At 40.1% G+C, this 22,504-nt stretch overlaps 1 protein-coding gene across 5 annotated transcripts in view; it reads left to right on the top strand.

Moving 5' to 3' along the window:
- The window catches only part of DCLK1 (doublecortin like kinase 1), a 341,749-nt gene that overhangs the window by 464 nt on the left and 318,781 nt on the right, over nucleotides 1–22,504 (top strand). For all 5 annotated transcript variants that reach the window (XM_041768042.1, XM_041768040.1, XM_041768041.1 and 2 more), the window contains exons 2-3: nucleotides 4,622–5,016; nucleotides 21,643–21,989. In XM_041768042.1, coding sequence (XP_041623976.1) covers nucleotides 4,641–5,016; nucleotides 21,643–21,989 — 723 coding nt within the window. In that variant the 5' untranslated portion in view covers nucleotides 4,622–4,640. The remainder of the gene's footprint in view (nucleotides 1–4,621; nucleotides 5,017–21,642; nucleotides 21,990–22,504) is intronic.

The following is a 22,504-nucleotide window of genomic DNA, read 5'->3' as shown; positions in this document are numbered from 1 at the left end:
GGCGGGCGCCCCCTCGGCCGCCGCCGCCTCCCCGCCCGCCGTTCCTCGAAGGGCGCTGCCCGGCCCTGGCCAGGCTGGCCTCGGCCGGGGCGGCGCGTGCGGGCGGCTCCGGGGCTGCTGGCACCTGCCTCTTTTGTCTGGTGCCACCGGCCTCGCCCGGGGAGCAGGGCGCGCGCCCCCGCCCGCCCCGCAGGCTGCTGGCCGCGTCGTTGGTGGAGGTGGAACCCGGGGCGGAGGAGCTGGGCGAGGTGCTTGTCGTTGTCAGAGCTGGCCACGGAGCAGGACCAAGACTGCGCCTCGAAGGAGTGGCCGAGCCAGGCCTCTTATTGTGTGCGCTTCCCGTGCGCCCGGGAGGGTGGTGTGCTTGAGGACCGGGCGATCTGCGGTGGGGGCGGCCGCCGTGTGGGGGTTGCGAGTACACTTGCAGGGGCTCAGGTTCCTTCGGGGGCAGCGAGGCTGCCTCGGGTACAGATTAGTACCTGCAGTGCTAAAAGCGTGCGGAGAGGAAATGGCATTTTGCTCCTAGTGGGAGCGCAGGCACAGCCCTGCATTGCCCCACAAAAGAGGCTGCTTTTGAAAACCAGGTTTGCGCGGAATCACTGCTGGATTCGGAGGGGAAATGCTTGTGAGAGGTAGAGCAAATGAAAGGTTTCATTCAAAGCGGCTCCCTCTCCGCACCTGTGACCGTGTGTCCACATTATGGTGCACACGCATTCAGCGGCCACACTGCAGGGTGTTCCGTGAATGCGCTTTATGAATGTTCCCAAATAGATCACCTTTCCTCTGGAAAGGAAAGTAGGACAGTCTTTTGAGTATGAAATGTCACATGAAGGAGGGTCAGAAGGAATTTTAAGAGGGGTTATACATAGGAACATTATAAAAGATTGACACACATCCTGTGACGTGTCCAAGGTGGTGCATGCACTCTGAAGGGGTGTGTGTGTGTGTGTGTGTGTGCATGCTTCTTATTCCACGCCTGCCCATCCACGGGCATCCTGATCCCACTGGCAAAATATGCCTTGAGACTTTCAGGTCCAGCATCTATTTAGATGTGGTCCTCTTTATGCCAAATTATTCTGTGTGTGTGTGTGTGTGTGTGTGTGTGCGCGCGCGCACACACACACGCGCATGTATACATCTCTGAAACAGGAACTCATATCCTTATCTAGAGAAGGATGAACAGAGGTTCCTCAAAATGGTGAGAAATTCCACAGAAGACAATTAAGGATACTGACTTCTTGACATGGCATTGTTTATAGAAAAATCTCTGATAAGAGCCAGGGCCCCTTCTTCCCTTCCCAAGTGCCTATAATCTCTTCGGTTAGGGTGATGTGGTTACCTTCTTGGTACCATGATGCATGTGTGGCTCAGACCCCTAGCCACCAATGGTCTATAAATGTGTGTCTCTGTGCTTTAGCGGTTTCCTGTGCAGAAAGCAAGAACCTGTGAATCTTCTTCAGGAGCTCGTGGTTCGAATGTATGACTAAGCCTACTGAAGAGCTGAGCCAGCCAAAGCAAGAGAAGGAACACCTATTTTGATGTTGCACATAATTGTTGGAACATTAGGGTGTATGGTGTAGTTTTTGACATTCATTTAGTGGTAGCTATAGCTTGGAAAATGATTTCACTTTGAGTGTGGTTTTTCTTTGTCACCAACATCATTGTTGACTTTTGGGCAGGCTCAGTGAAGAGAAGTAAAAGATGTCCATGTCCTGGTTGAACATATGATCAAGTTGGAGGAAATACACAAATAAAACAAAATCAACTTTTGCCTATATTAAAATTGACTTTTTTTTTCATTTGGCATAGAACTCTTGGTTCTAAAAGCCTGATTCCTCTAGGGAATTCCAACAGTTGCTAAATTATTTGGCTTTTGCTGATTGTGAATCGATAAAAGCCCTTCAGACTACATCAGCACTCTCTGGTGACACAATTGTGCCATCCTTTCCTATGGTCCTGCTTGTTGTCTCTTGGTTTATATAGATTTGCGAGGAAACCCCTAGGGTTGGAAGATTGATTACTGCCTTTAAAAATAAAACGGGAGCTTCAAAAGCCAACCTGGCCTTTATAATATGTGAAGTTTGAAGAGCTTAGTGAATTGCCATGAGTACTCCTCCCCCCCCCCATCCCTTTTAGAAGACGAAAGAGCTCATTTCAAGAGGAGATGAATTTTTAAAAGTGGGAGCAGTTATGATACCAAGAGCAAAATTTTGGTGTCATTACTCAGTTTATAACTGCCTGAAGAACTGGATATCAAATGATCACTGTTTTGAAGTTACCCAACTTCAAAATCAATGAAACTGGTTCAAATCTACCTATGTGTGGTATAATTTTTTCTGAAAATGCAAATTTAGACTATTATGACTTAGTAAGAGACATGAGGTAGTTTTTGTGTTTGGAGGAAAAAATACACTAAACTAATAATCAGCCCAGGTTTGAATTGTACTCTGGCCCCCAGCAAGGTCAGCAGTAGAATAATGAGCAGGTGAAGATATTAGCCCCGGCACAGTCTGCAAATGGAACCTACTGCAGTTAAGTGGTCTCCCCCAGGTCACAGGGCTAGTTCAGAGTGAGGGCTTTAAAAACCCCTATTTTCATGGGTGAGGGGGTCTAGAGGGTCTCCGGGGGTCTGGCCTTGAAGGCACAGTACCTGGGGCAGAAAGGAGGGAGTGCCAACTTCAGAGTCATTTAGAGATAACTTAGGTTCAAATCCCAACCCCCTCAGTTATGACTCCAGGACCCTGGATATAGCTCATACTTGCCTTCTGTCATGATACTATTACTGACCTCACTGCATTGTCCTGAGGTTTAGAAGGCAGTTTTTAGCATCTAATACAACAGTTGATTGCTGAATACTAGTGTCAGGCACATCATAGACATTCAATAAACATGAGCTTTTTCCACTTCATTTCAGGGGTACACAATCTCTAGCACTGCTTTTAAACATGAATTTTTAGCCACTTTGATGGGACCAGACATTAGTTAGTTAGTTAGGTCAAGGAAGTTAGTTAGTTAGTTAGAAGTTAGTTAGAAGTCAGGTTAGTTAGTTAGGTCAAGGAAAGGTCGGGGAGGCTTGGCAGTACTTTTGGTGAGTTTGGACTGAGCTTCAGAAAGGCAACATCATCCATGTGGTGGGATTTGGGTGGCACTCATAAGATTCTTGCCCCAGATTTTCCATTTCCCTTATACTGTATTTCAACATGCCTGAAATTTTGTCATCAAAACGTCTTTCCTTTGAATGTTTTTAGATTGTCCTGTTAAAAATCCGATTCCCTTCAAGGGTCAACATCACAAGGTATTACCACCTAACCCCTTAGCAAGGATGAATAGACCCCACGGGTAGCTTGCTGATGACAGGGCTCCATAGAAAGTAAAATGGGGGCCATGGGGGTGCAGGCATACCTTTCAGAAGGTTGTGAGATGAAAATCAGGCAGATTCATGAGGAACTTTCCTTACCAGAAGGGGGAGATTCAATTCTTACTAGTTCTTTTTTTTTTTTTTTTTTAATTCTTACTAGTTCTTTCTGTGACAGAGTCAAGAACAGAAAAGCAAGTTTTATTAATAAAAAACATGAATACTTATCACGTGCTAGACACTCTCCCAAGTGTTTCGTGTATTAATACTCAATATTAATTATGAGGTATGTATGATTTGTATCCCTATGTGTAGTTGAGGAAGCGAGGCTTTAAAGATATTGATTCAGACTTGGTCCTGTGCTAGTTGTGTAACCCTGGGAAATATACTTGATCAATATCTCTAAGCCTCGATCCCCCCACTCGTGAAGATAGAGTGGAAGGAAGGGCAGAGTCCTCCCAAGAAGTGACTTACCCTTTCTGTTCTTTTTCCTCTTCCTCCTCACCCTTTCTCTGCTTTTTTTTTTCTTCTTTTTAAACCCAGCGTATCCAAAGCACTAAATATAAGCAAGTGAGTTATGGTAAAATCACTTTTAAAAAAAAACTGCTGTTGAATATGGGAATACGTTGGAAAATCTTCAGTTGGTAGAACTTGGGGATTCCAGTTTGCAGTCTGTCTGAGCGCCTTCGCTCATTTGAAACCTGACTGTTCAGTGCGGACACCCTCTTCTGGGTTCCCGGCCCACCACGGCTCGCTTCAGCCCCGTGGTAACGTGCAGTCTTCTCTTCGCCTGCCACCGGGGTGAGCGCGCTGCAGGGAGGTCTGGGCTTTGGAGTCCAGCAAACCTGCGTGGGAGGTCTTGGTTCAAACATTTCTCAGTTGTATGACTTGGAGAAATTTAGGAGAAAATTTTCTGTGCCTTGTTTTGTTCATCAGTAAGTAAGGATAACACTACGTTGAAAGATTTGTTGTGATTTAGAAATAACAGCTGTTCAAAGCCAGATACGCCTCATATGGTGTAGGTGGTCACTACGTAGGAGCCATTTCTACCCAAACTGGGGTTAATTAATAAGCAGGGGTTGCCTCTTCTGTCTCTTTGCTGTCTTCCTTCTCTTTCAACTAGACAACTCATATTAAATATATCATCAATTACAGCAGTATTTCTACCAGCTGCTCTTGAGCTGAGTCTTTCAAATCATGATCTTAAAATAACATCAGTATGTCTCTCTCTCTCTCTCTCCCCCCCCCCCCTTCTGTGCCGTATAGGTTCCACTTTAACTCCATCATGTCCTTCGGCAGAGACATGGAGCTGGAGCACTTTGATGAGCGGGATAAGGCTCAGAGATACAGCAGAGGGTCGCGGGTGAATGGGCTGCCCAGCCCAACGCACAGCGCCCACTGCAGCTTCTACCGAACCCGCACACTGCAGACCCTCAGTTCTGAGAAGAAGGCCAAGAAAGTTCGTTTTTATCGAAACGGAGATAGATACTTCAAAGGGATTGTGTATGCCATCTCCCCCGACCGCTTCCGATCATTTGAGGCCCTGCTGGCTGATTTGACCCGAACTCTATCGGATAACGTGAATTTGCCCCAGGGAGTGAGAACAATCTACACCATTGATGGACTCAAGAAGATTTCCAGCCTGGACCAACTGGTGGAAGGTGAGCGCTAACTCCCAAGTGACCTTAGAGGATGCATTCTCGTGTTTCTACATTGTTCTAGGCACCTGCGCTTGATTGATCTCTAAGAGGTAGCATCCAGCCTGTGCCTGTGATCCTTATTGTTCACATTTTGGGAGTTCACTTTGTTTACTGTAGTTCAAAATGGAAAAAAAAAAACCCACTAATGGTATTAGGTCTGCCATCTTACAATAATGGATTGAGGGGAAAAATTGTCTTAATTCTCCAACATTCTCTGTTCCTTTTGTCATTCTCATGCTACATTTTCAAAGTCCCTTTTTATATCTGGAATCACATTGTTCATATTCATTTCTAGATGCAAATGAATTTCTTTTGTTATGATGTCTGAAATTACTTGAACTGAAAATAACTAATGGATCGTGAAATTTTTGAGTGTAAAGGAGCCTTATATAGGCATCAAACCCATTAATTCTGTCACTAGAGACTGAGGCCCAGAAAATTCGAGTGACACGTCTGTGGTTACATGGTAAGGTAGTATTGATACTGGACTAAAAATTAGGTTTTCTGGCATTTCTTTCCAATGTGGTTTCTCCTCTTAAGTTTAAAGGATTGTTGTCTTTCTGTGGTATTTGAAGGTACAAAGGAGTTAATCTGTTCAGCTTATTGGTTTTCAAAGTCGAATCTGTGTTATTGATCATTATCTGTTTTTTTTTTTTTCATTATCTGTTTTAGACAGATAATGATCTGTCACGTTCCATGTGAAGTGGAACGGTTTGAGTCATGGATGAGGCCTAGTGTCTTGAGTAGCAGTGTAGGTAGACTTGCTTCAGCACCAACTCCATGTGAACAGCACAGAGAGCCTCTAGTGACCTTAGAAATCATAAGCAAAGTAAAATGACTTGAAGAGAGATAATGGGTAAAATTCATGCTAAGGTGTAAAGGAGGTTGGCTGATCCTCTTTGGGGTGTAGGAGTTTCTAAGTCTGGTGCTAAGGTTATGAAGTAGCTCTCAGTGCAGAGGAGCATGGTAAAAGAAGTTTAGAGTTTTGAAAGTGTTTGACTTCACCCTGAGTTCATATTTACTCTAGACGTATTGCCAGGCCCTGTTGTCTCACTGGGTCCTGGAAGAATGCCAACCATGTAATGTCCTCCCTCTCTCCTGCAGGTAGCAGGAAGCATCCGTTTCAGGATCCCATGGAGTGTGGGGTTCCTCTGCCCTGACCACACACAGGCCAGCCCTCTTGTCCTCCTCTCGAACCAGAGTTCGTACGTGATTCAAGGCCAAGGGAGTCTCGTGTCTTTCTCCCATTTTCCTTCCCTTTATCCCTTGGCAGGGATGCTAGTCCGGTCACAGTATGACTGGACTTAAGAGGGTGTGGAGAGCCTGGGTTTGGTGTGTTGACTATGTGGGAATTCACATCTCTTTTCAAAGACTCGTCACCCTGCCAAGATGCCTGTAGACTTGGCCTTTTTCCTTCTATTCAGATGTTGGCACTTTCAGTAAATTAAAGGGGAAGAACAAACATGAAACTGCATCAGCTTTGATTTTTGTGCTCTGTCCTTTTCCTGACCTTGGAAAATACAGGGATAAAGAAAACATTTGGTGGGCTATTCTCAGGGATCTGAATAAGATGAAATGCAAAGTCAGGTGCATGATCAGTCACCAAAACATCCCTTGGAGGATGATGGTAGTATAGACAGAATATGCCAGGATATCAACTCACATTGTCAGGCAGCCAGCCTTGGCTCCTCACTCTGTCCTAGAGTCTGACTACTTGTGTGGCATCTATGCAGTGGGGTGGTGTACTTCAGTCAGTTGTCCACCCAGAACTGCTCTTCACCGAGAAGTGGCCAGAGATATTCCCTCGGTTCCTGTCCACAAGGGAGAGGGCGTGAGGCGTGGGAAACAACAGTTCTTTACATAGAAGGACCAGCAAAATCATGGCATACTTGCCACCATCTTCTTTGTTAGTTTTTAAACACAAAAGAATGTCTGCTCTAAGAGACTGCTGTCCTGGTATAATAGTGGTAGCTCACAGTTATGGAGCATGTGTCTTGTATATACGAATACATTTAATTCACACAATGACCCCAGCAGCTGGGTACTGTTAACATCCACATACCATGATGAGAAATGTGAGGCACGGTGTGTTAAGCGATCTGCAAAAAGTCACACACCAAGAAATAGAAGTTAGGATTTGAACCCAGGAAGGCTGGTACCAGAGCTTGAGCTCATACCTGCCACTAATAAGATACCAAGTGGGCTATTCTTAGTGGCTTTTAAATGAAATTTTATTGTATGAGATTATTCTTGAAAACAAATGTGTTTAACTTTGACTTAATTCCAGGAATTACAGCTACTGCACCTAGAAGCGTTTACCTTAATATTTTCATTTACCTCCAAATGGTTTTCTCTCCAGTCAATATGAAGCTGTTGCATATTGACTATTCTGATGTTAAAAAAATGACTTTTTGGAAAAAAATTTTTTTCTGATTGAATGAATGATAACTTTAGTATAGTGTATAAGTTCACATATTGGCTGAGTTTTTTTTTTTTAATCCAGTTTAAACAGTTTTTTTTTCCTCATTTATAATTCTGACAGCATGCAGCTGCACTTAGTGTTGAAGTAGCTGGAAATTCATTTAGATTGGCCTCTTTGTCAATTACATTTTTGCTTAGTCTGTTAAAATGCAAACGGTTGCTTCATATTCATCATTAGGTTCATATGTCTCACTTTACATACTAATTTTATGTAAACGTCAATGCATGTTATTAGCTTCTCGTTTCCCCTTCCAATATGCTGATGTTTGAGTTTTAAATTAAATCCTTTTAGTGGATGCAGTGACAAGTGTATTTGACTTGCAATTGTTTTTTTTAAAGCTTGTTCTTTCTCACTTACCACAGACTAAAAATTCTGAATTACAATGACATATGTGAGTTTATTTATAACAGTCTCATGGTCACTTGCACTGTTTTGTTATTATTATCCACAGATTATTATGCCTAAATTTGGTTTAAGCACATTGACAGAGATGGCTCTTTGCCTCAAGTATAAATGTATGAGTGAGTGTGTATGTGTATGTGTACATATAACTGTATGTCTTTATGCATCTGTGTATAAACACACACACATGCACACGCATATGTAAGAGCAGACATTGGATAGTAGTTTTCATTTTTTGCTTTCAAAATGGCCTTAATACACTAGGAAAGCCAGATAATTAATAAGGAAAGTTGAATTGCAGTCCTATTTCTGCAAGTGGTTCACCTTGAGACTTGGCCTCATTTTCCCAATATTGCCTCTTTTCCCCCAATTTTACATTCTTTATGTTCCATTATAAGTGTGTAAATGTTGTGAAGGTAAATGAAGGAATAATATTTAAAACCTTTGAACTCTTAGGAGAAAGGTATAGTATGAATCCCAAGCATTGATTGATTGATTTTTTTCTTTATCAGATGCTCAAGCATCAGTAACATTGTGTTGGGGGTGAGCCATCCATGCTCCCTACTTTTTTTTTTAAAGATTTTTATTTATTTATTCATAGAGACACAGAGAGAGAATGAGAGGCAGAGACACAGGCAGAGGGAGAAGCAGGCTCCATGCAGAGAGCCCGACCCGGGACTCGATCCAGGGTCTCCAGGATCACGTCCTGGGCTGCAAGTGGCGCTAAACTGCTGTGCCACCAGGACTGCCCCATGCTCCCTCCTTTTAAATAGTCTTTATTTTTAGTGTAGTTTTAGGTTCAGAGCAAAATTGAGCCGAAGATACAGAGATTTCCCATATATTCCCTTCCTCAACACATGAATAGCCTCTCCTATTGTCATCAATGTGGTGGGGCATTATAATTGATGAATCTACATTGACACATCATTATCACCAAAAGTCCATAATTTACATTAGGGTTCACTCTTGGTGTTGTGTGTTCTGTGGGTTTTGACAGCGATGTAAAGACACGTAGGCACCATTGCAGTATCATCCAGAATAGTTTTACTGCCCTAAAAATCCTCTGTGCTCTGCCTTTTCATCCCTCCCTAAGCCCTGGTAACCATTAGTATATTTGGTGTCTTCAATAGGCATTCTTTTAACATCTTGTGTGAATGTGGATAGAAGAGGGCCAGGGCATTCCCTGTAGACATTAACATAAACACTATTCAGATATGTTGTCTTCTGGATATAAATAAGTTAATTTGCACATCAATTCTTTTTTTTTTTTTAAAGATTTTATTTATTCATGAGACACACAGAGAGAGAGACACAGAGAGAGAAAGAGAGAGAGGCAGAGACACAGGCAGAGGGGGAAGCAGGCTCCATGCAGGGAGCCCGATGTGGGACTCGATCCCGGGACTCCAGGATCACACCCTGGGCCAAAGGCAGATGCTCAACCACTGAGCCACCCAGGTACCCCTACACATCAATTCTGTATGTATTAGAAATGAGTCCCCTTCTTTCTCAGCTCTCACGCACCTTGACCCCTCATTTCATGGACACTGTCTGACTCTGGAGTTGGAGTGTCAGGGCTGTTCCCAAGTCTCTGAAAAGAGTCAGCCTCTCAGGAGCAGTTAGGGAAGCTCTAACCACTACTTCCGGTCACCCAGCTCTCCTGGCAATTTTTCTTTCCCTTGATATGGTGTCATTGATATCTTTCTCTAATTCACTAGCTTCTTCTATGCCTCTCTCTGCTATATGAAGATTTTTAAATTAATTCTGGATGGCTCTAAAGCATGCTTTCTCGAAAATCCCCCTCCAGCAAACAGTTTTACTAGTGTTGTTGTTGTTGTTTTTGTTTTTGAGTATCATCTCAGAGGTACCAGTGCATATTGAGGATGTACATATCATTTGCCCAGAGGGTAACTTACTGTTCCGTACCTTGCTTTGTGCACCTAACAATACATTATATTATACATCTAGGACTGCTGTGTCCTTTTTACTGACTTCATAGTATTCCTTTATACAAACATACCCTAATTTATTTGGCCAGTCTTTTATTGAGGAGCTTTTATTCATAGGTTATGACCAATCCTTTATTAGACACAATTTTGCAGTAAATATCTTTGAATTTTAGTTTTCTACCCATGTAGGAGAGCCTTTGTAGGACAAATTCCTAGAAGTAATACTTCAGAATAAAGAGCTATAAGTGTTAAACTCTTACGAGCTATTGCAAATCTTCAAATCTTCATAGATGTAGGACCATTTTACACTCCCATCAGTAACATATGAGACTGGCTGTTTTCCTATGTCCTCAAGACAATGTTTTATCTAATATCTTGCTACTTGCCCACCGATTATGAAAAGAAAGGCATATGTCTCCTTATAGTTTCCTTATAATTTTCCTCCTTATAATTTTCATCTTTTTATATAATTTTTTTTCTTTTTATATAATTTAAAATGCCTTTGCATTTCTTTTTCTATGTGTTGTTTCTTCATAGATTTTGACCTTTTTTTTTTTTTTTTTACCAGGTTGGGGTCTTTTTAAATTAACTCGTAGGATTTTTTTTCTTTTAAAGATATTAGCCCTTTGGGATATTAATTGAAAGTATTTTTCGGGCAGCCCTGGTGGCACAGCGGTTTAGCGGTTTAGCGCCACCTGCATCCCGGGGTGTGATCCGGGTCTCCAGGATCACACCCCGGGGATGGAGTCCCATGTCGGGCTTCCTGCATGGAGCCTGCTTCTCCCTCTGCTTCTCTCCCTCTCTCTCTCTCTCTCTCTCTCTCTCTGAATAAAAAAAAAAATCATTAAAAAATAAAATAAAATATTTTTTAAAAAAAAGAAAGTATTTTTCCTGGATTGTCCTTGATTTAGTGATGTTGGTCATTATGTTTTTTGCCATGCAGATTGACAAAAATGGAAATAATCGAATGTATCAGCCTTTTCATTTATGGCATGATTTTCATGCTTCTTCGGTTGTACTCTAATGATAAAGCTGTTTCCTTCATTTTCTTCTACTATTTTTATGTTTTCATTTCAAAAAATATGCTAATGGCTGTCATATTAGTACAGTGTGTGATATAGGGGTCCAATTTAACCTTTTTCTAGGCTGCATCCTCATTTAAAAAACTTTTTATTTTGAAATTAATGTGGACTTACTAGGAGTGTCATAAAGATAAAGAGTTCTCATGTGTCCTTCTCAGAACAGAATAGCATACATAACCATGGTACAATGATCAAAAATGAAAGTTATCTTTGGAACAATGCTAACCTAAACCATAGGCTTTTTCCAACTTTTACCCATTTTTTCAGCTTTCACCAATACTTTCAAAAACAGGTTTCAGCATTACATGTCGCATTCAGCTGTCACATCTTCTTCATCCCTGCCAAGCAGTGACCGTTCTTCCATCTTTCCTTGTCTCTGATGACTTGGCCAATCTAAGTAACCTAAGATTACTGGTTACTTATTTTGTAGAATGCCCTTCAATTTGGATGTAGCTGATGATTAGATTAACATTATGCATTTGTGTCAAGAATTCCGCAGAAAGGATGCTGTGTTTCTTGCAATGCATTGTTTTGGGGTATAGGATGTTGCTGTGTCTCATTACTGGTGAGATTAATTACGACCAGTTGGTGAGGATGATGTCTGTCTGCCAGTCACCTTGACTCTGAAGTTACTACAGTTTGAGGCTATGTGAATATCTTTTTTTTCCTCCAACTTTTGCCCATGAATTTTGGCATTTACTGGTGGATTTGCCTATAACAGCAGTTGTTACGGTGCTGTTCAAATGGTGAATTTCTGTTTCCCTCTTTGCTTGTCTCACCCTTAAACATAGATGTCCTCTGCTTTCTTTTTTTTTTTAAGACTTTATTTATTTATTCATAGAGACAGAGAGAGCGAGAGAGAGAGAGAGAGAGAGAGGCAGAGACACAGGCAGAGGGAGAAGCAGGCACCATGCAGGGAGCCTGATGTGGGACTCGATCCCGGGTCTCCAGGATCACACCCTGGGCTGCAGGCGGTGCAAAACCGCTGTGCCACCGGGGCTGCCCTGTCCTCTACTTTCCTGTCTTTGCATCACATTTCTTCCAAATAATAAGAAAACCAATCTTCTTCACTTCTACCAACTGGATCTATTTAACTGATACTCTAGTCCTTAGTCCTTTCAAACTCAACCTGCATAAATATGACCTTGTCCTTTTCCACTCCCCAGAACTCATTCCTCTTCTCATATTCTGGATCTTGTTAAAGGGTGTCACCATCTAACTTAGCATCCCCCTTCACCTCTCTTTCTCTTCGCCTGTCAAATCCAAGCTGTCACTGAACTCTGTTGATCCTGCTTAAGATATTTCTTCAATTTGTCTTCTTCACCATCAGGGTATTCAAGTTCTCATCACTGTTTTAACAATATTACAGTTTTTACTGCGGGGGCGAAAAATTTTTAGATAGTGAGCATTGTAGAAAATTTGAAAGATGCAAAACCGTTTTAAAAAAGTAAATAATAATTCTTCATACTCCTACCACTTGAGTCTTGTAGTCTCTTCCCTGCACTATTGCAACAGACTTATAAGCTAAAAATACATATCTTAGTTTCTCTTTTGCAATTTGTTTTTCTCTTCTTTATGGAATCTGTATTTGTCCCTGCTTTTCCATTCCATAGCTTCTCTTAGGTCAGATCATTTAGGACACACATGTGTCCCAGGCAGTAATCTTTAAACCACTTTTCCTGCCTATAAACCTGGCCATAGACAAACCACTTTGTGCCATACCTTTGCTTCATAATGGCTCTCCACTTAGTTATAGAACACAACCCACAGTCTTTAAGGGATTTCTCTCAGTGACCCTGCTCCTGACCCTTCCCTCTGTCCATGTCTCCTATTACTCATTGATACACTTGGCAGTGAGCTCAGCTGCGGTCTTTGCTTGTGTTCTCTTATCTCCAGGGTTCCCTTCTTTCCTGCAACGGTGGTAAGATGGTGCTCTCCCGAGGGTACACAATGTTATGGTTAAGTTATGGCTCTGGATTCAGATCACCTGCATTGAATCCTGGCTCCACCTTTGCCTATCTCTCTGTTCCTCATTGTGCCCTGTGATAAGTGGTGTGTTACTACTTAGCTCATAGGGTTGTGTTGAAGATTATAGGTTAAATAGCATGGGTTAGAACAAGATCTGCTACATGGCAGACATTCATTCACATGACCTCTTTTGCCAATGGCATCTCCATGCTAATCCTTCAGCCTACAGATACGTAAATCTCCCACAATCTAAAAAATTCTTGCCTTGGTCTTTCTGATCTCTCAAACTCAGAGGTCTTCTGATAAGAAATATCTGCATCTGCTGTCTATATTTGCTCAGCTTCCAATCATACTTCAACCCCTTGATTAGCATCATGACACTGTAATATACTTCTTTATTTCATATCAAAGTCTCTGGAAGTCAGGGAGCCACTGGGGTCCTCACCACCTAGCATAATGATTGTAGGTACTCAATAAATATTATGAGAAGAAAGAGGAAAGAGAATTAATGAATGGATCAGTGAGTGAATGAGAGCCGGCATCACTACCCAACTGAGGTGGCCATTTTAGGGCCACATGTGGCCTTTTAGTGTCCAGACCTGTGATCTCTTAGGAGTCCTTATTCTCGATGTTATCCCCGGAACATTGGATGCTGATGTCTGGATCTTTTACATCACACACTCACCACCTTTCAGTCCATGGCTCCAGGCACCTGATTTCTCTTCATTCTCTTCAGTGGCTCCTCCATCTCTGGGCACCCTTTAGAGACCGGTGGTGCCCCGGATTTCTTCTTCTGCAGCTGGGCGTGGTCTCCCGGAGTGTTCTGTTTCTGCAGCTGCCATGTGCATCGCCCTCCAAACTCCAGGCTTATATTTCTAAGTGCTTGCTGGAAATCTCCAGCTAGTTGGCTCCTAGGAACTTCAAATTTAGTATGTGCACAACCAAATTAATTTCTTTCCTTACCATCAAATCCAAACTTGATTCCCTTCTTATTTTACTTATTGTGGTATATGGGAAGTCAACCAAAATGAAAGTTCTAATGTCATCATTTCATTTTCATCATTTTGACTCAGATTCCCTTGGGTCCTGCATCCAGACAGTTGCCACCTCTCCCATCGAGGCAACTGATTTTATCTGCCAACTACTCTTCGGAGGACCCACTCCTCTCTGCCCCTAGTGCAGATGCGTCAAGTCCATCTCCTCTCCTATCCTGTTGTGGTAGCTTTCTCCACTTCTCTCTTCCCATGTCCTACCTTGAGCACCCCCTTTACACTGAAGCCAGTGTGAGCTTTCTGAAACCTGGGTCCGATTATGCATAAAAACTTTGACCTTGTTTCCTACTACAGTATTACTCTAACTTGTTTGTCCATGGAACCATTTTTATTTTATTTTTTTGAGAAAGATGTACTAATATCTCACAGACTATCTCCTTACTGTACTGTGTAGTAGAACATCTTATTATCTTATTTTTATCTGAAATGCTGTCCTCTTTCTTTTCTGCTAGTGAAAAATCTTACCCTCACTTCCAAGGCCAGTGTGAATCCCATTTCTTCTTTATCGATTGCTCAGCGGGAAGTGGGAAGTGATTTCTTTCTCTTCTGAGTTAGGGTTGCCTGGACCACTTATTTAGCAATTATCACTTACTGCCTTGTGTGAAATCCTTTCATATACACATCTTGCTTTCTAAGCTCTTTTGAAGACAAGTTCATGACTTAGAATTCTTTTCACTCTCCAGACTGGCAAATTCAGATTTTGTAGTTACCATTGAAGATTTAGGAGGGTGTATTTAATTTTTAGTTTTCATGGCTAACACTGTACGTACTTTTTGTAATTTTGTTATTTGTTATTCTGTTAGTTCTTAATGATGAGAATATACAATTTCATGATTCCAAATAAGTTGCTTTCAAAAAAGGTTGTTATCAATTTATAACGTCCTTAGTAGTATTTTCTATTTTCTATGTGTTTTGTTTTTATCGTTTGTCATATATTTTAGTATCTTGTATTTTTGTAAATTATAATAAGCTTTGCATATTATAGTAACCCATTGTTCTGTATAGATCTTCAGTCTGTTTTCCCATTTTAGTTTTAGTTTCTCTACTTTTCAATTATATCACCTTTAAATGTAAAATTTTAGCTCTCTCAATTTTTTTCTTTATGTTATTTTTCTGTTGCTTTAGGTTTAAGAACTTGACATTTTCCACAGGCCTGACATACACATTCAAATTTTATTTTCTGTAAGCTTATTTTTATGTGCTATTATATTATGAAAGACTTCCATGGAAGAATGACCCAGAGTACTTTGGGGAATCTTTTCTCTTGACTTTAATGGCACTATCAAAATCATCTTCTTAAATCAGTGCCTTTTAGATAGATTATGAAATGTTGCTGCATGTATATGAGATAAGATCATAAAATATAATATCCAGAAGGCATATTTTATTCTGTAAATAATATCTTCATGTAGTTTTAGTCAGTGTATTTTCAGAGGTGTCAATATATATTTGAGTTTTTCCCAGATTTTACTATAATTCACAATAGTAAAGTTTAATTGCTAGAATTTTTTTTAATTGCTAGAATTTTTTAATGAGAAATTTTATTCTCTGGAAAAATAAAACTTTTATAGGTATCTCTAACTTAAGATATTTTTGAATATGCCACATTTGGAACTTAAAGAACTCCTAGAGGGGATAGCAACCAGAGATTAGGCCATTTTCAGACTGAGGTCAAGTGATATTACATATGATATTTACAGGTCCCACCATGAACCAGTGAAAACGTTCCAGCAGTAAGGGGAAATAGAGCAAACTTCTAAAATCTCCTAATATGGGGTCTTGTGGAGGCGTACCTTCTAACTCATTCATCACAGGCCTGGTCAACCAGGAAACTGCTACCACATTACTGGAAGTTTTTAGTAGTGACTTAGATAATTTCTTTTAAATGGAAATCCTTTAATTTCATAATGGAAGCTGATGGCCAAGTAGAATTAATTTTACAGATTTTTAAATAATGAACTTTGTTAGAGAACATTTATTTCCATACTTTATTTTTTTATTTCCATACTTTAAATAACAGTAATATAGTTTACAAATGCATATGTGATTTTTTGAAAACAAAACAAAATATAGAGCCTTAAATATCTTTTTTTTTTTTTGAGCCTTAAATATCTTAAAAATAATCTAATATGCTTACACAGAAATCATTCCATTTCCCCAAGTCCCAAAAAATGCCTAAAGCTTTCAGGGAAGAAATTGGAATATTCTCTTTATTTCCTTACTTTTTTTTTCTTTTAACTATATCATTTTCTTTATCTTTATCTCTAGTTAAAAGCAAATATTAGTTTTTTGGCTCTGTAAATGCCATAGCAATTCAGACAGATGCTGCTTCTGCAACTCTTGCTATTTGTTGGGGTGTCTTGGACACCCAGAATATTAAATTTCAATTTGAGGATCAGTCTTTTTTTTTAAATATTTTATTTTTTTTTAAGATTTTATTTATTTATTCATAGAGACACAAAGAAAGAGAGAGGCAGAAACACAGGCAGAGGGAGAAGCAGGCTCCATGCAGGGAACCTCCAGGATTACGCCGTGGGCTGCAGGCGGCGCTAAACCGCTAAACCGCTAAACCGGCGCTAAACCGCTGCGCCACCAGGGCTGCCCTAAAGATTTTATTTATTTATTCATGAGAGATACAGAGAGAGAGGCAGAGACATTGGCAGAGGGAGAAGCAGGCTTCCTGCGAGGGAACCTGATGTGGGCTCGATCCCCGTACTCTGGGATCACCACCTGCGCCAAAGGCAGACACTCAACCACTGAGCCACCCAGGTGCCCTGAGGATCAGTCTTAACACAAAGATTTTGGCCTTGAATAAACTGGAACAAAACTAACCGTATGATAACCAACCAGCAAATCATTTTGTTTGGTAATTCCCAGCTCAATGTCTAAATAGATTGTTATACTGTTTCCTTTAAACCATGTATGATCTTTGCTTTCTTTCCATTCTTAGTTAAGCTTCACCTATAGTAAATAATCCCAAACTTTCAAAGCAAATTTGGGGTTATAAAGTTCTGGTCACTAATTCCACTCTGTATGTGGGGTTTTCACCATACATCCACCAGTCAAATCCAGGTTGTCACCTGTGCTTGTAATGGATTGGATAATATAAGAAGTTCCCATGACTGCCTCCTTTAGTTCAATTAATTTGCTAGAGTGGCTCACAGAACTCCTTCTTTACTGGATAACCAGTTTATTACAAAAGTTTATAATTTAGGAACAGCCAGATGGAAGAGATAAAAATAAAAAGGGCAAGGATTGGGGAAAGGGCTTGGAGCTTCCATGCTTTCTCTGAGCTCACCACTCCCACTGAATCTTCATATGTTCAACAGCTAGAAGCTCTCTGAAACCTGTCCCTTGGAGGTTTTTTAATGGATGCTTCATTACATAGGCACGATTGATTAAATCACTGGATTTAACTAGTATCCCTTATCTCCTCCCCAAAGTCGGGGAGGTGGGACTGCAGTTTCCTACCCTCTCATCATTCAGTTGGTTCTCCTGGCCTATGGCCCACATCCTTAGGTGTTTTCTCAGTCTCCTCAGCAACATGAACTAAGATGTGGTTGAAAGGGGCTTGAGTATGCACGTCAAGATGTCTTTATTGCTCTAATTACTTAGGAAGTTCCAAAGGTTTCAGCATTCCTGTGCCAGAAATAGTTTGAAGACCAAGTATATATTTTTTACTACAAATCACAACATCAGACCATTTTGCTCAAATATACTTTGTTTTTTTTTTAAATTAACTTTAATTTTATTGTTGCAATATAAATCACACCATAAAACTTTGGGATGATTTAGTGTGTATAAGAAGTTTATTATAGTAATTCTAAGTTTTACTTTATTTTTTAATTTTTCAATGACCTTTAATACCCATTCCTCTGTCAGGGCTTGACTACAACTAATTGATGATTCTCTAATAAAAAATATAACAAATCTCTTAAGTCTTGGCCCCATTTAGGGAGAGATTAAACACTGGATACCGAGCTATTTGATCAAATTAAGACTATGTGTTCTTTCCATTCAGAACAATTACATTTGCTGGTTTTTAGTTGTCAAAGATATCAGCACATTAATTGAAAAGTTGTTTCCTAACAAAATCAGAGACTAAATCAACTTTGAGTTAAGATAAGGCAGGATCTTTAATAGTGGGTAGAAATTCAGAATGATTATTAAAAGAAAAGTTGTCAAAATATGGGTCAAATAAGTCTTTAATGTAAATCTATTTGCATAATTTAATAGAAGCTTTTTAGTGTAAGGAAACCCATCTTATCTTATTGAATTCGTGGAGTGTCATAGATTCAAAATGGCAGTACTGAGTGGTGTGTGATCTTGGGTTGGGTGGCCAGCTCTGTCTTCTGAAAGTGCTGGTAGTTTTCCTTATAGCACAAGTTCACTCTTTTTTTTTTTTTTTTAAAGTTCACTCTTTATTGGAGTTTCACACCCTTCCCCAAGATTCTATTGCAATTTTTGAATCTGGTAAACCAGGCAGAGGAGCCACAAAGTACCAGCACAGATTTAACCTAAGTTTCTTCCCATCATTGTTGCTTGAACCACATCAGCATTATCTTGTCAAAGTTGTCATGCTTAAAGCTTTCTTCAGTGTTCTTTAAGAAGATATAAAAAAAAAGTATTTTCTTTTTCAACAAATCCACTCCACATTGTTAATGTGAGTACTTTACAGTTTCTCCCTTTTCTAATTATATATATACATACATATATATGTATATATATATATTTAAAGTTAAAATTTTTCTTTGTTGTTGGAGTGTAAACCACTCATTTTGTTTTGATATTAATTATTAGCTTAGCATATAGACTTACAAATAATCAGACCCTTGCATATCTCTGATTAGCACGGAATTCTGACAGACTGGTTTTGCCTGTTCTATTTGGGCTGTGTGTGCCTAGTTAAGCAACATTTCCGAGGATCCTTTTATTGAGATGGACCCAAAATGACGTCTGTTGGTAACTAGTTAGAAACCATGAACACTTTATAATGCAAGACCTGCTCACTGATTTCTAGTAATTTTGTTTTTAAGTTTTCCTTTCAGGCTTATTGCACAATCAGGGTAATGCAGCCTTAGAGGGGGGTTTCACTTGTGTAGCAGTTTTGTATTTGAGATTACTCTGGCCTGTTTTCTAATTTGATCTTCACAAAAACCTGGTGAGATTAGTGGCCACTGGAATAGACTACGTCTGATGGATGAATAAACTACCACTGAGAAGACTAAGGGACTTGCCCAAGGTCACATGCTTGGAGAGGCCAGAGCTCAGACTTCCATTTCTCTTCCCACCAGAGCATTCATGGTCTCTCCACAAAGCCCTCAGAAGCACCACTGTTGTTGTGACCTCCATGCATATATTTTTGATATCTATATAAATCATGAGAAAAGCATAGTTGGGACCAGTAATAATCTACTAGGTGAACAGAAAAGGAGTTTACTACATTTACTTTTTGTACACATTAGAGTGAAGTCTAGAAGCATGTACAGAGTAAATGTTTGATAACATGTATAACTGTGCTTTTCTATTTTTAAAACCCTGGTTCAGTTATTTTTACGTGAATACTGTGGCCTTGGATGCTTGGACTATTAATTTAAAAATAGGACAAGGATTTAGATAAAAGTAAATGGGCTGTGTAGGATTAGTCCTAGGTCACTTTACCTGCAATTATGAAAGCTTTTTCTCATTTTAACTATTCCCTGTTACAAAGACTTACTAACCCACAGAAAAACCATTATAAAACTCTTCAAAATGTGTTGACCTAACTTTATGAAATATATATAGATGGGATCATTCATTTTACGATTTATCATCACCTGGTACATGTGTTACTTTCATTTTTGTGTGAGCCCCATCTTCTTAATAGTCTGATATTTTCATTAGATGAGTTTCTGTTAAGGAGTCATTTTTTAAAAATCTAATTTAATTATTTTTTTCTTTTTTTTTTTTTTACATTGGCCTTTTTGGAGTATAATTGACAGAATTTTAAGATGTTTAAAGCATACTTCATGTCAATTTGATATATTTGTATATTGTGAAAGATTCCCCCCATCCGATTAATTAGCACATTCATTAACCCATATATTTATCTTTTTTTTGCGAGAACATTTAAGTTCTACTCTCATAGCAAACTTCAGTTATACCACAGTGTTATAACCTATCATCACCATGTTATTCATTACAGCCTCAAACCTTATTCATCTATGTAACTACATCTATTTTAGAGTCAGTTTCTGAAGCTAGTTTATAAGTTAACCATTCTCAAAACCTTTTGTCTATAAACAGATATGAATTGGCTTCCTACTGTATGTGGATCACTGGGTTTGGCCCAGTGTTGACAGGAGGAAAGGTAGCCTGGTTACGTTGCCGGACTCAGGTCCTGGGACCCAGGAATAGTAGGAACGAGGCTGGACCCAATAGTTAAAAGCACAGGCAAGGCTTTATTGGGGGCACCAGCTGCAGCTGAAGGGACACACAGTCAGGACAAAGGTCTCAGACTGACTCCCTGAACAACAGCCAGCAAAGATTTTACAGCAGCCTTGTTAGGGAAGGAGCCCTATTTAAACCTGTAAGGGAGGGAACTACGCAGAACTGGGTACACAGGTGCAGTTGACAGACCAACCTGATTCAAACATCATGTTTCATTTGCATGTTAAGTCTCCACCTCTGGATGTGAGTTTTAGCATTGTAATGAGGGAAAGGTAACTTGGTCACACCATGGTCCGTCTGCGCAGCCCTGATTTAGGGATTAAACTCAAACTAGTCTGGGGGGTTTGGGTGGCCAGCGCTCTCTCCAGGCAGTCATTATTGCTTGAGGGGTAGTTTGGTTTCCTTCAGAGGATGCTATGCTCCTTGGGTCTTCTACCTGATTAAGAGACAAACTGGAGAGAAGAGCTTAAGGAATAATGTGGGACCTAGGTTGGTGGGTTCAGCAGGTGAGCAGCAGAGGTCAGTTCTTGGAGTCCAGCTGGTGATGGTTATTTTGCTTGCTTTTGGAGTTTTCCTTGATTTTACAAAATGTTCAGCACACACTCCCATCAAACCAATAAATTACATAGCTGTTTTTTTTTAGATTTTAAAATTTAAGTATAGTTGACACACAGTGTTATATTAGCTTCAGGTATACAACATAGTGATTCAACTCTGTACATTATGCTGTGCTCACCATAACTGTAGCTACTACCATTTATCATCAGTGCAATGAATTATAGAGCTATTTTAAGAAGCTGTTTTCTGATCCACTTTGTTTTCCAGTTCTGTTATTTACATTATTACTACATGTAGGTACCTCTGATTTTGAAGTTTTTTTGCAAATATAAATACACCCAAATCCCAGAGGATACTTTTTTTTGAATCCAATTTATTTCTAAGGTCTATTCACTATCAATATTTCTGCCAGAAAAAGCCTTTGGAAAATGAAAAAAGGGAGGAATGATGATTTTTTTTTTCTCCTCTGGAATATCACTTTATTGTTGACAGAGCCAGATTAGGAGTAAAAAAAATCTTTCTTTTCATTAAGTGTTAATCATGCTTCCTTTGTTTAAAAAGTCACAACTAGCTCGCACTTCTAGTAGAAAAGGAAGAAACCAAAAGACTAGGAAAAAGGAAATGCATTTGCCTTAGTGTAAATTTAAATACATTTCTCTCTTTCTCAGGAGAGAGCTATGTGTGTGGCTCAATAGAGCCCTTCAAGAAACTGGAGTACACCAAGAATGTGAACCCCAACTGGTCGGTGAATGTCAAGACCACCTCCGCTTCCCGGGCCGTGTCCTCACTGGCTACTGCCAAAGGGAGCCCTTCGGAGGTGCGGGAGAATAAGGATTTCATTCGGCCCAAGCTGGTCACCATTATCAGAAGTGGGGTGAAGCCACGAAAAGCTGTCAGGATTCTGCTGAACAAGAAAACCGCACATTCCTTTGAGCAGGTTCTCACTGACATAACTGATGCGATCAAGCTGGACTCGGGAGTGGTAAAGCGCCTGTATACCCTAGATGGGAAACAGGTAAGACAGGGTTGTGGGAGGATTTTGACTTTACAGGAAAGAACCAGGGAGTTGGGGGATCTATGTGGTGTTGTGGGAGTGGGTGGGTAGGGGAGGAAATCTGACACATGCATTTTACTGCAGTTGAGGGAGTTGGATCATTTGGTCAACAAATATATAACTGGTGGCCTCAAGCCAGACCCAGGATGGAGGTAGACAAGATTAACCATAGGAATCAAGTAGATTACCTTGCTCTAATGCTTAAAAGATTACTCAGAGATTTCTGTTTTTTTCAGTTATTAATTGCTTAACATAAAGGTGCTTTTCTACCATCTGTTTCAATTTTTTTTTTTTTGTAGTGTGGGTGGCTGAGAGAGATGTAAGCTCTGATCATTAGAGAAAAACCTCATTTCCTTTCTTTGGCCTAAATAATACTCTGTGTCTCAGTAATGTTCACTAGTGAGATTTATTTGAATTTTATAGATTTTTAAGTACATATCAAAGGAATGAAATATTTCCAACTAAATGGCTTTAAG

The sequence above is a fragment of the Vulpes lagopus genome, chromosome 8 (genome assembly GCF_018345385.1).
Source record: "Vulpes lagopus strain Blue_001 chromosome 8, ASM1834538v1, whole genome shotgun sequence".
NCBI lineage: Eukaryota > Metazoa > Chordata > Mammalia > Carnivora > Canidae > Vulpes > Vulpes lagopus.
This window is presented reverse-complemented; position numbering and strand designations above follow the sequence as displayed.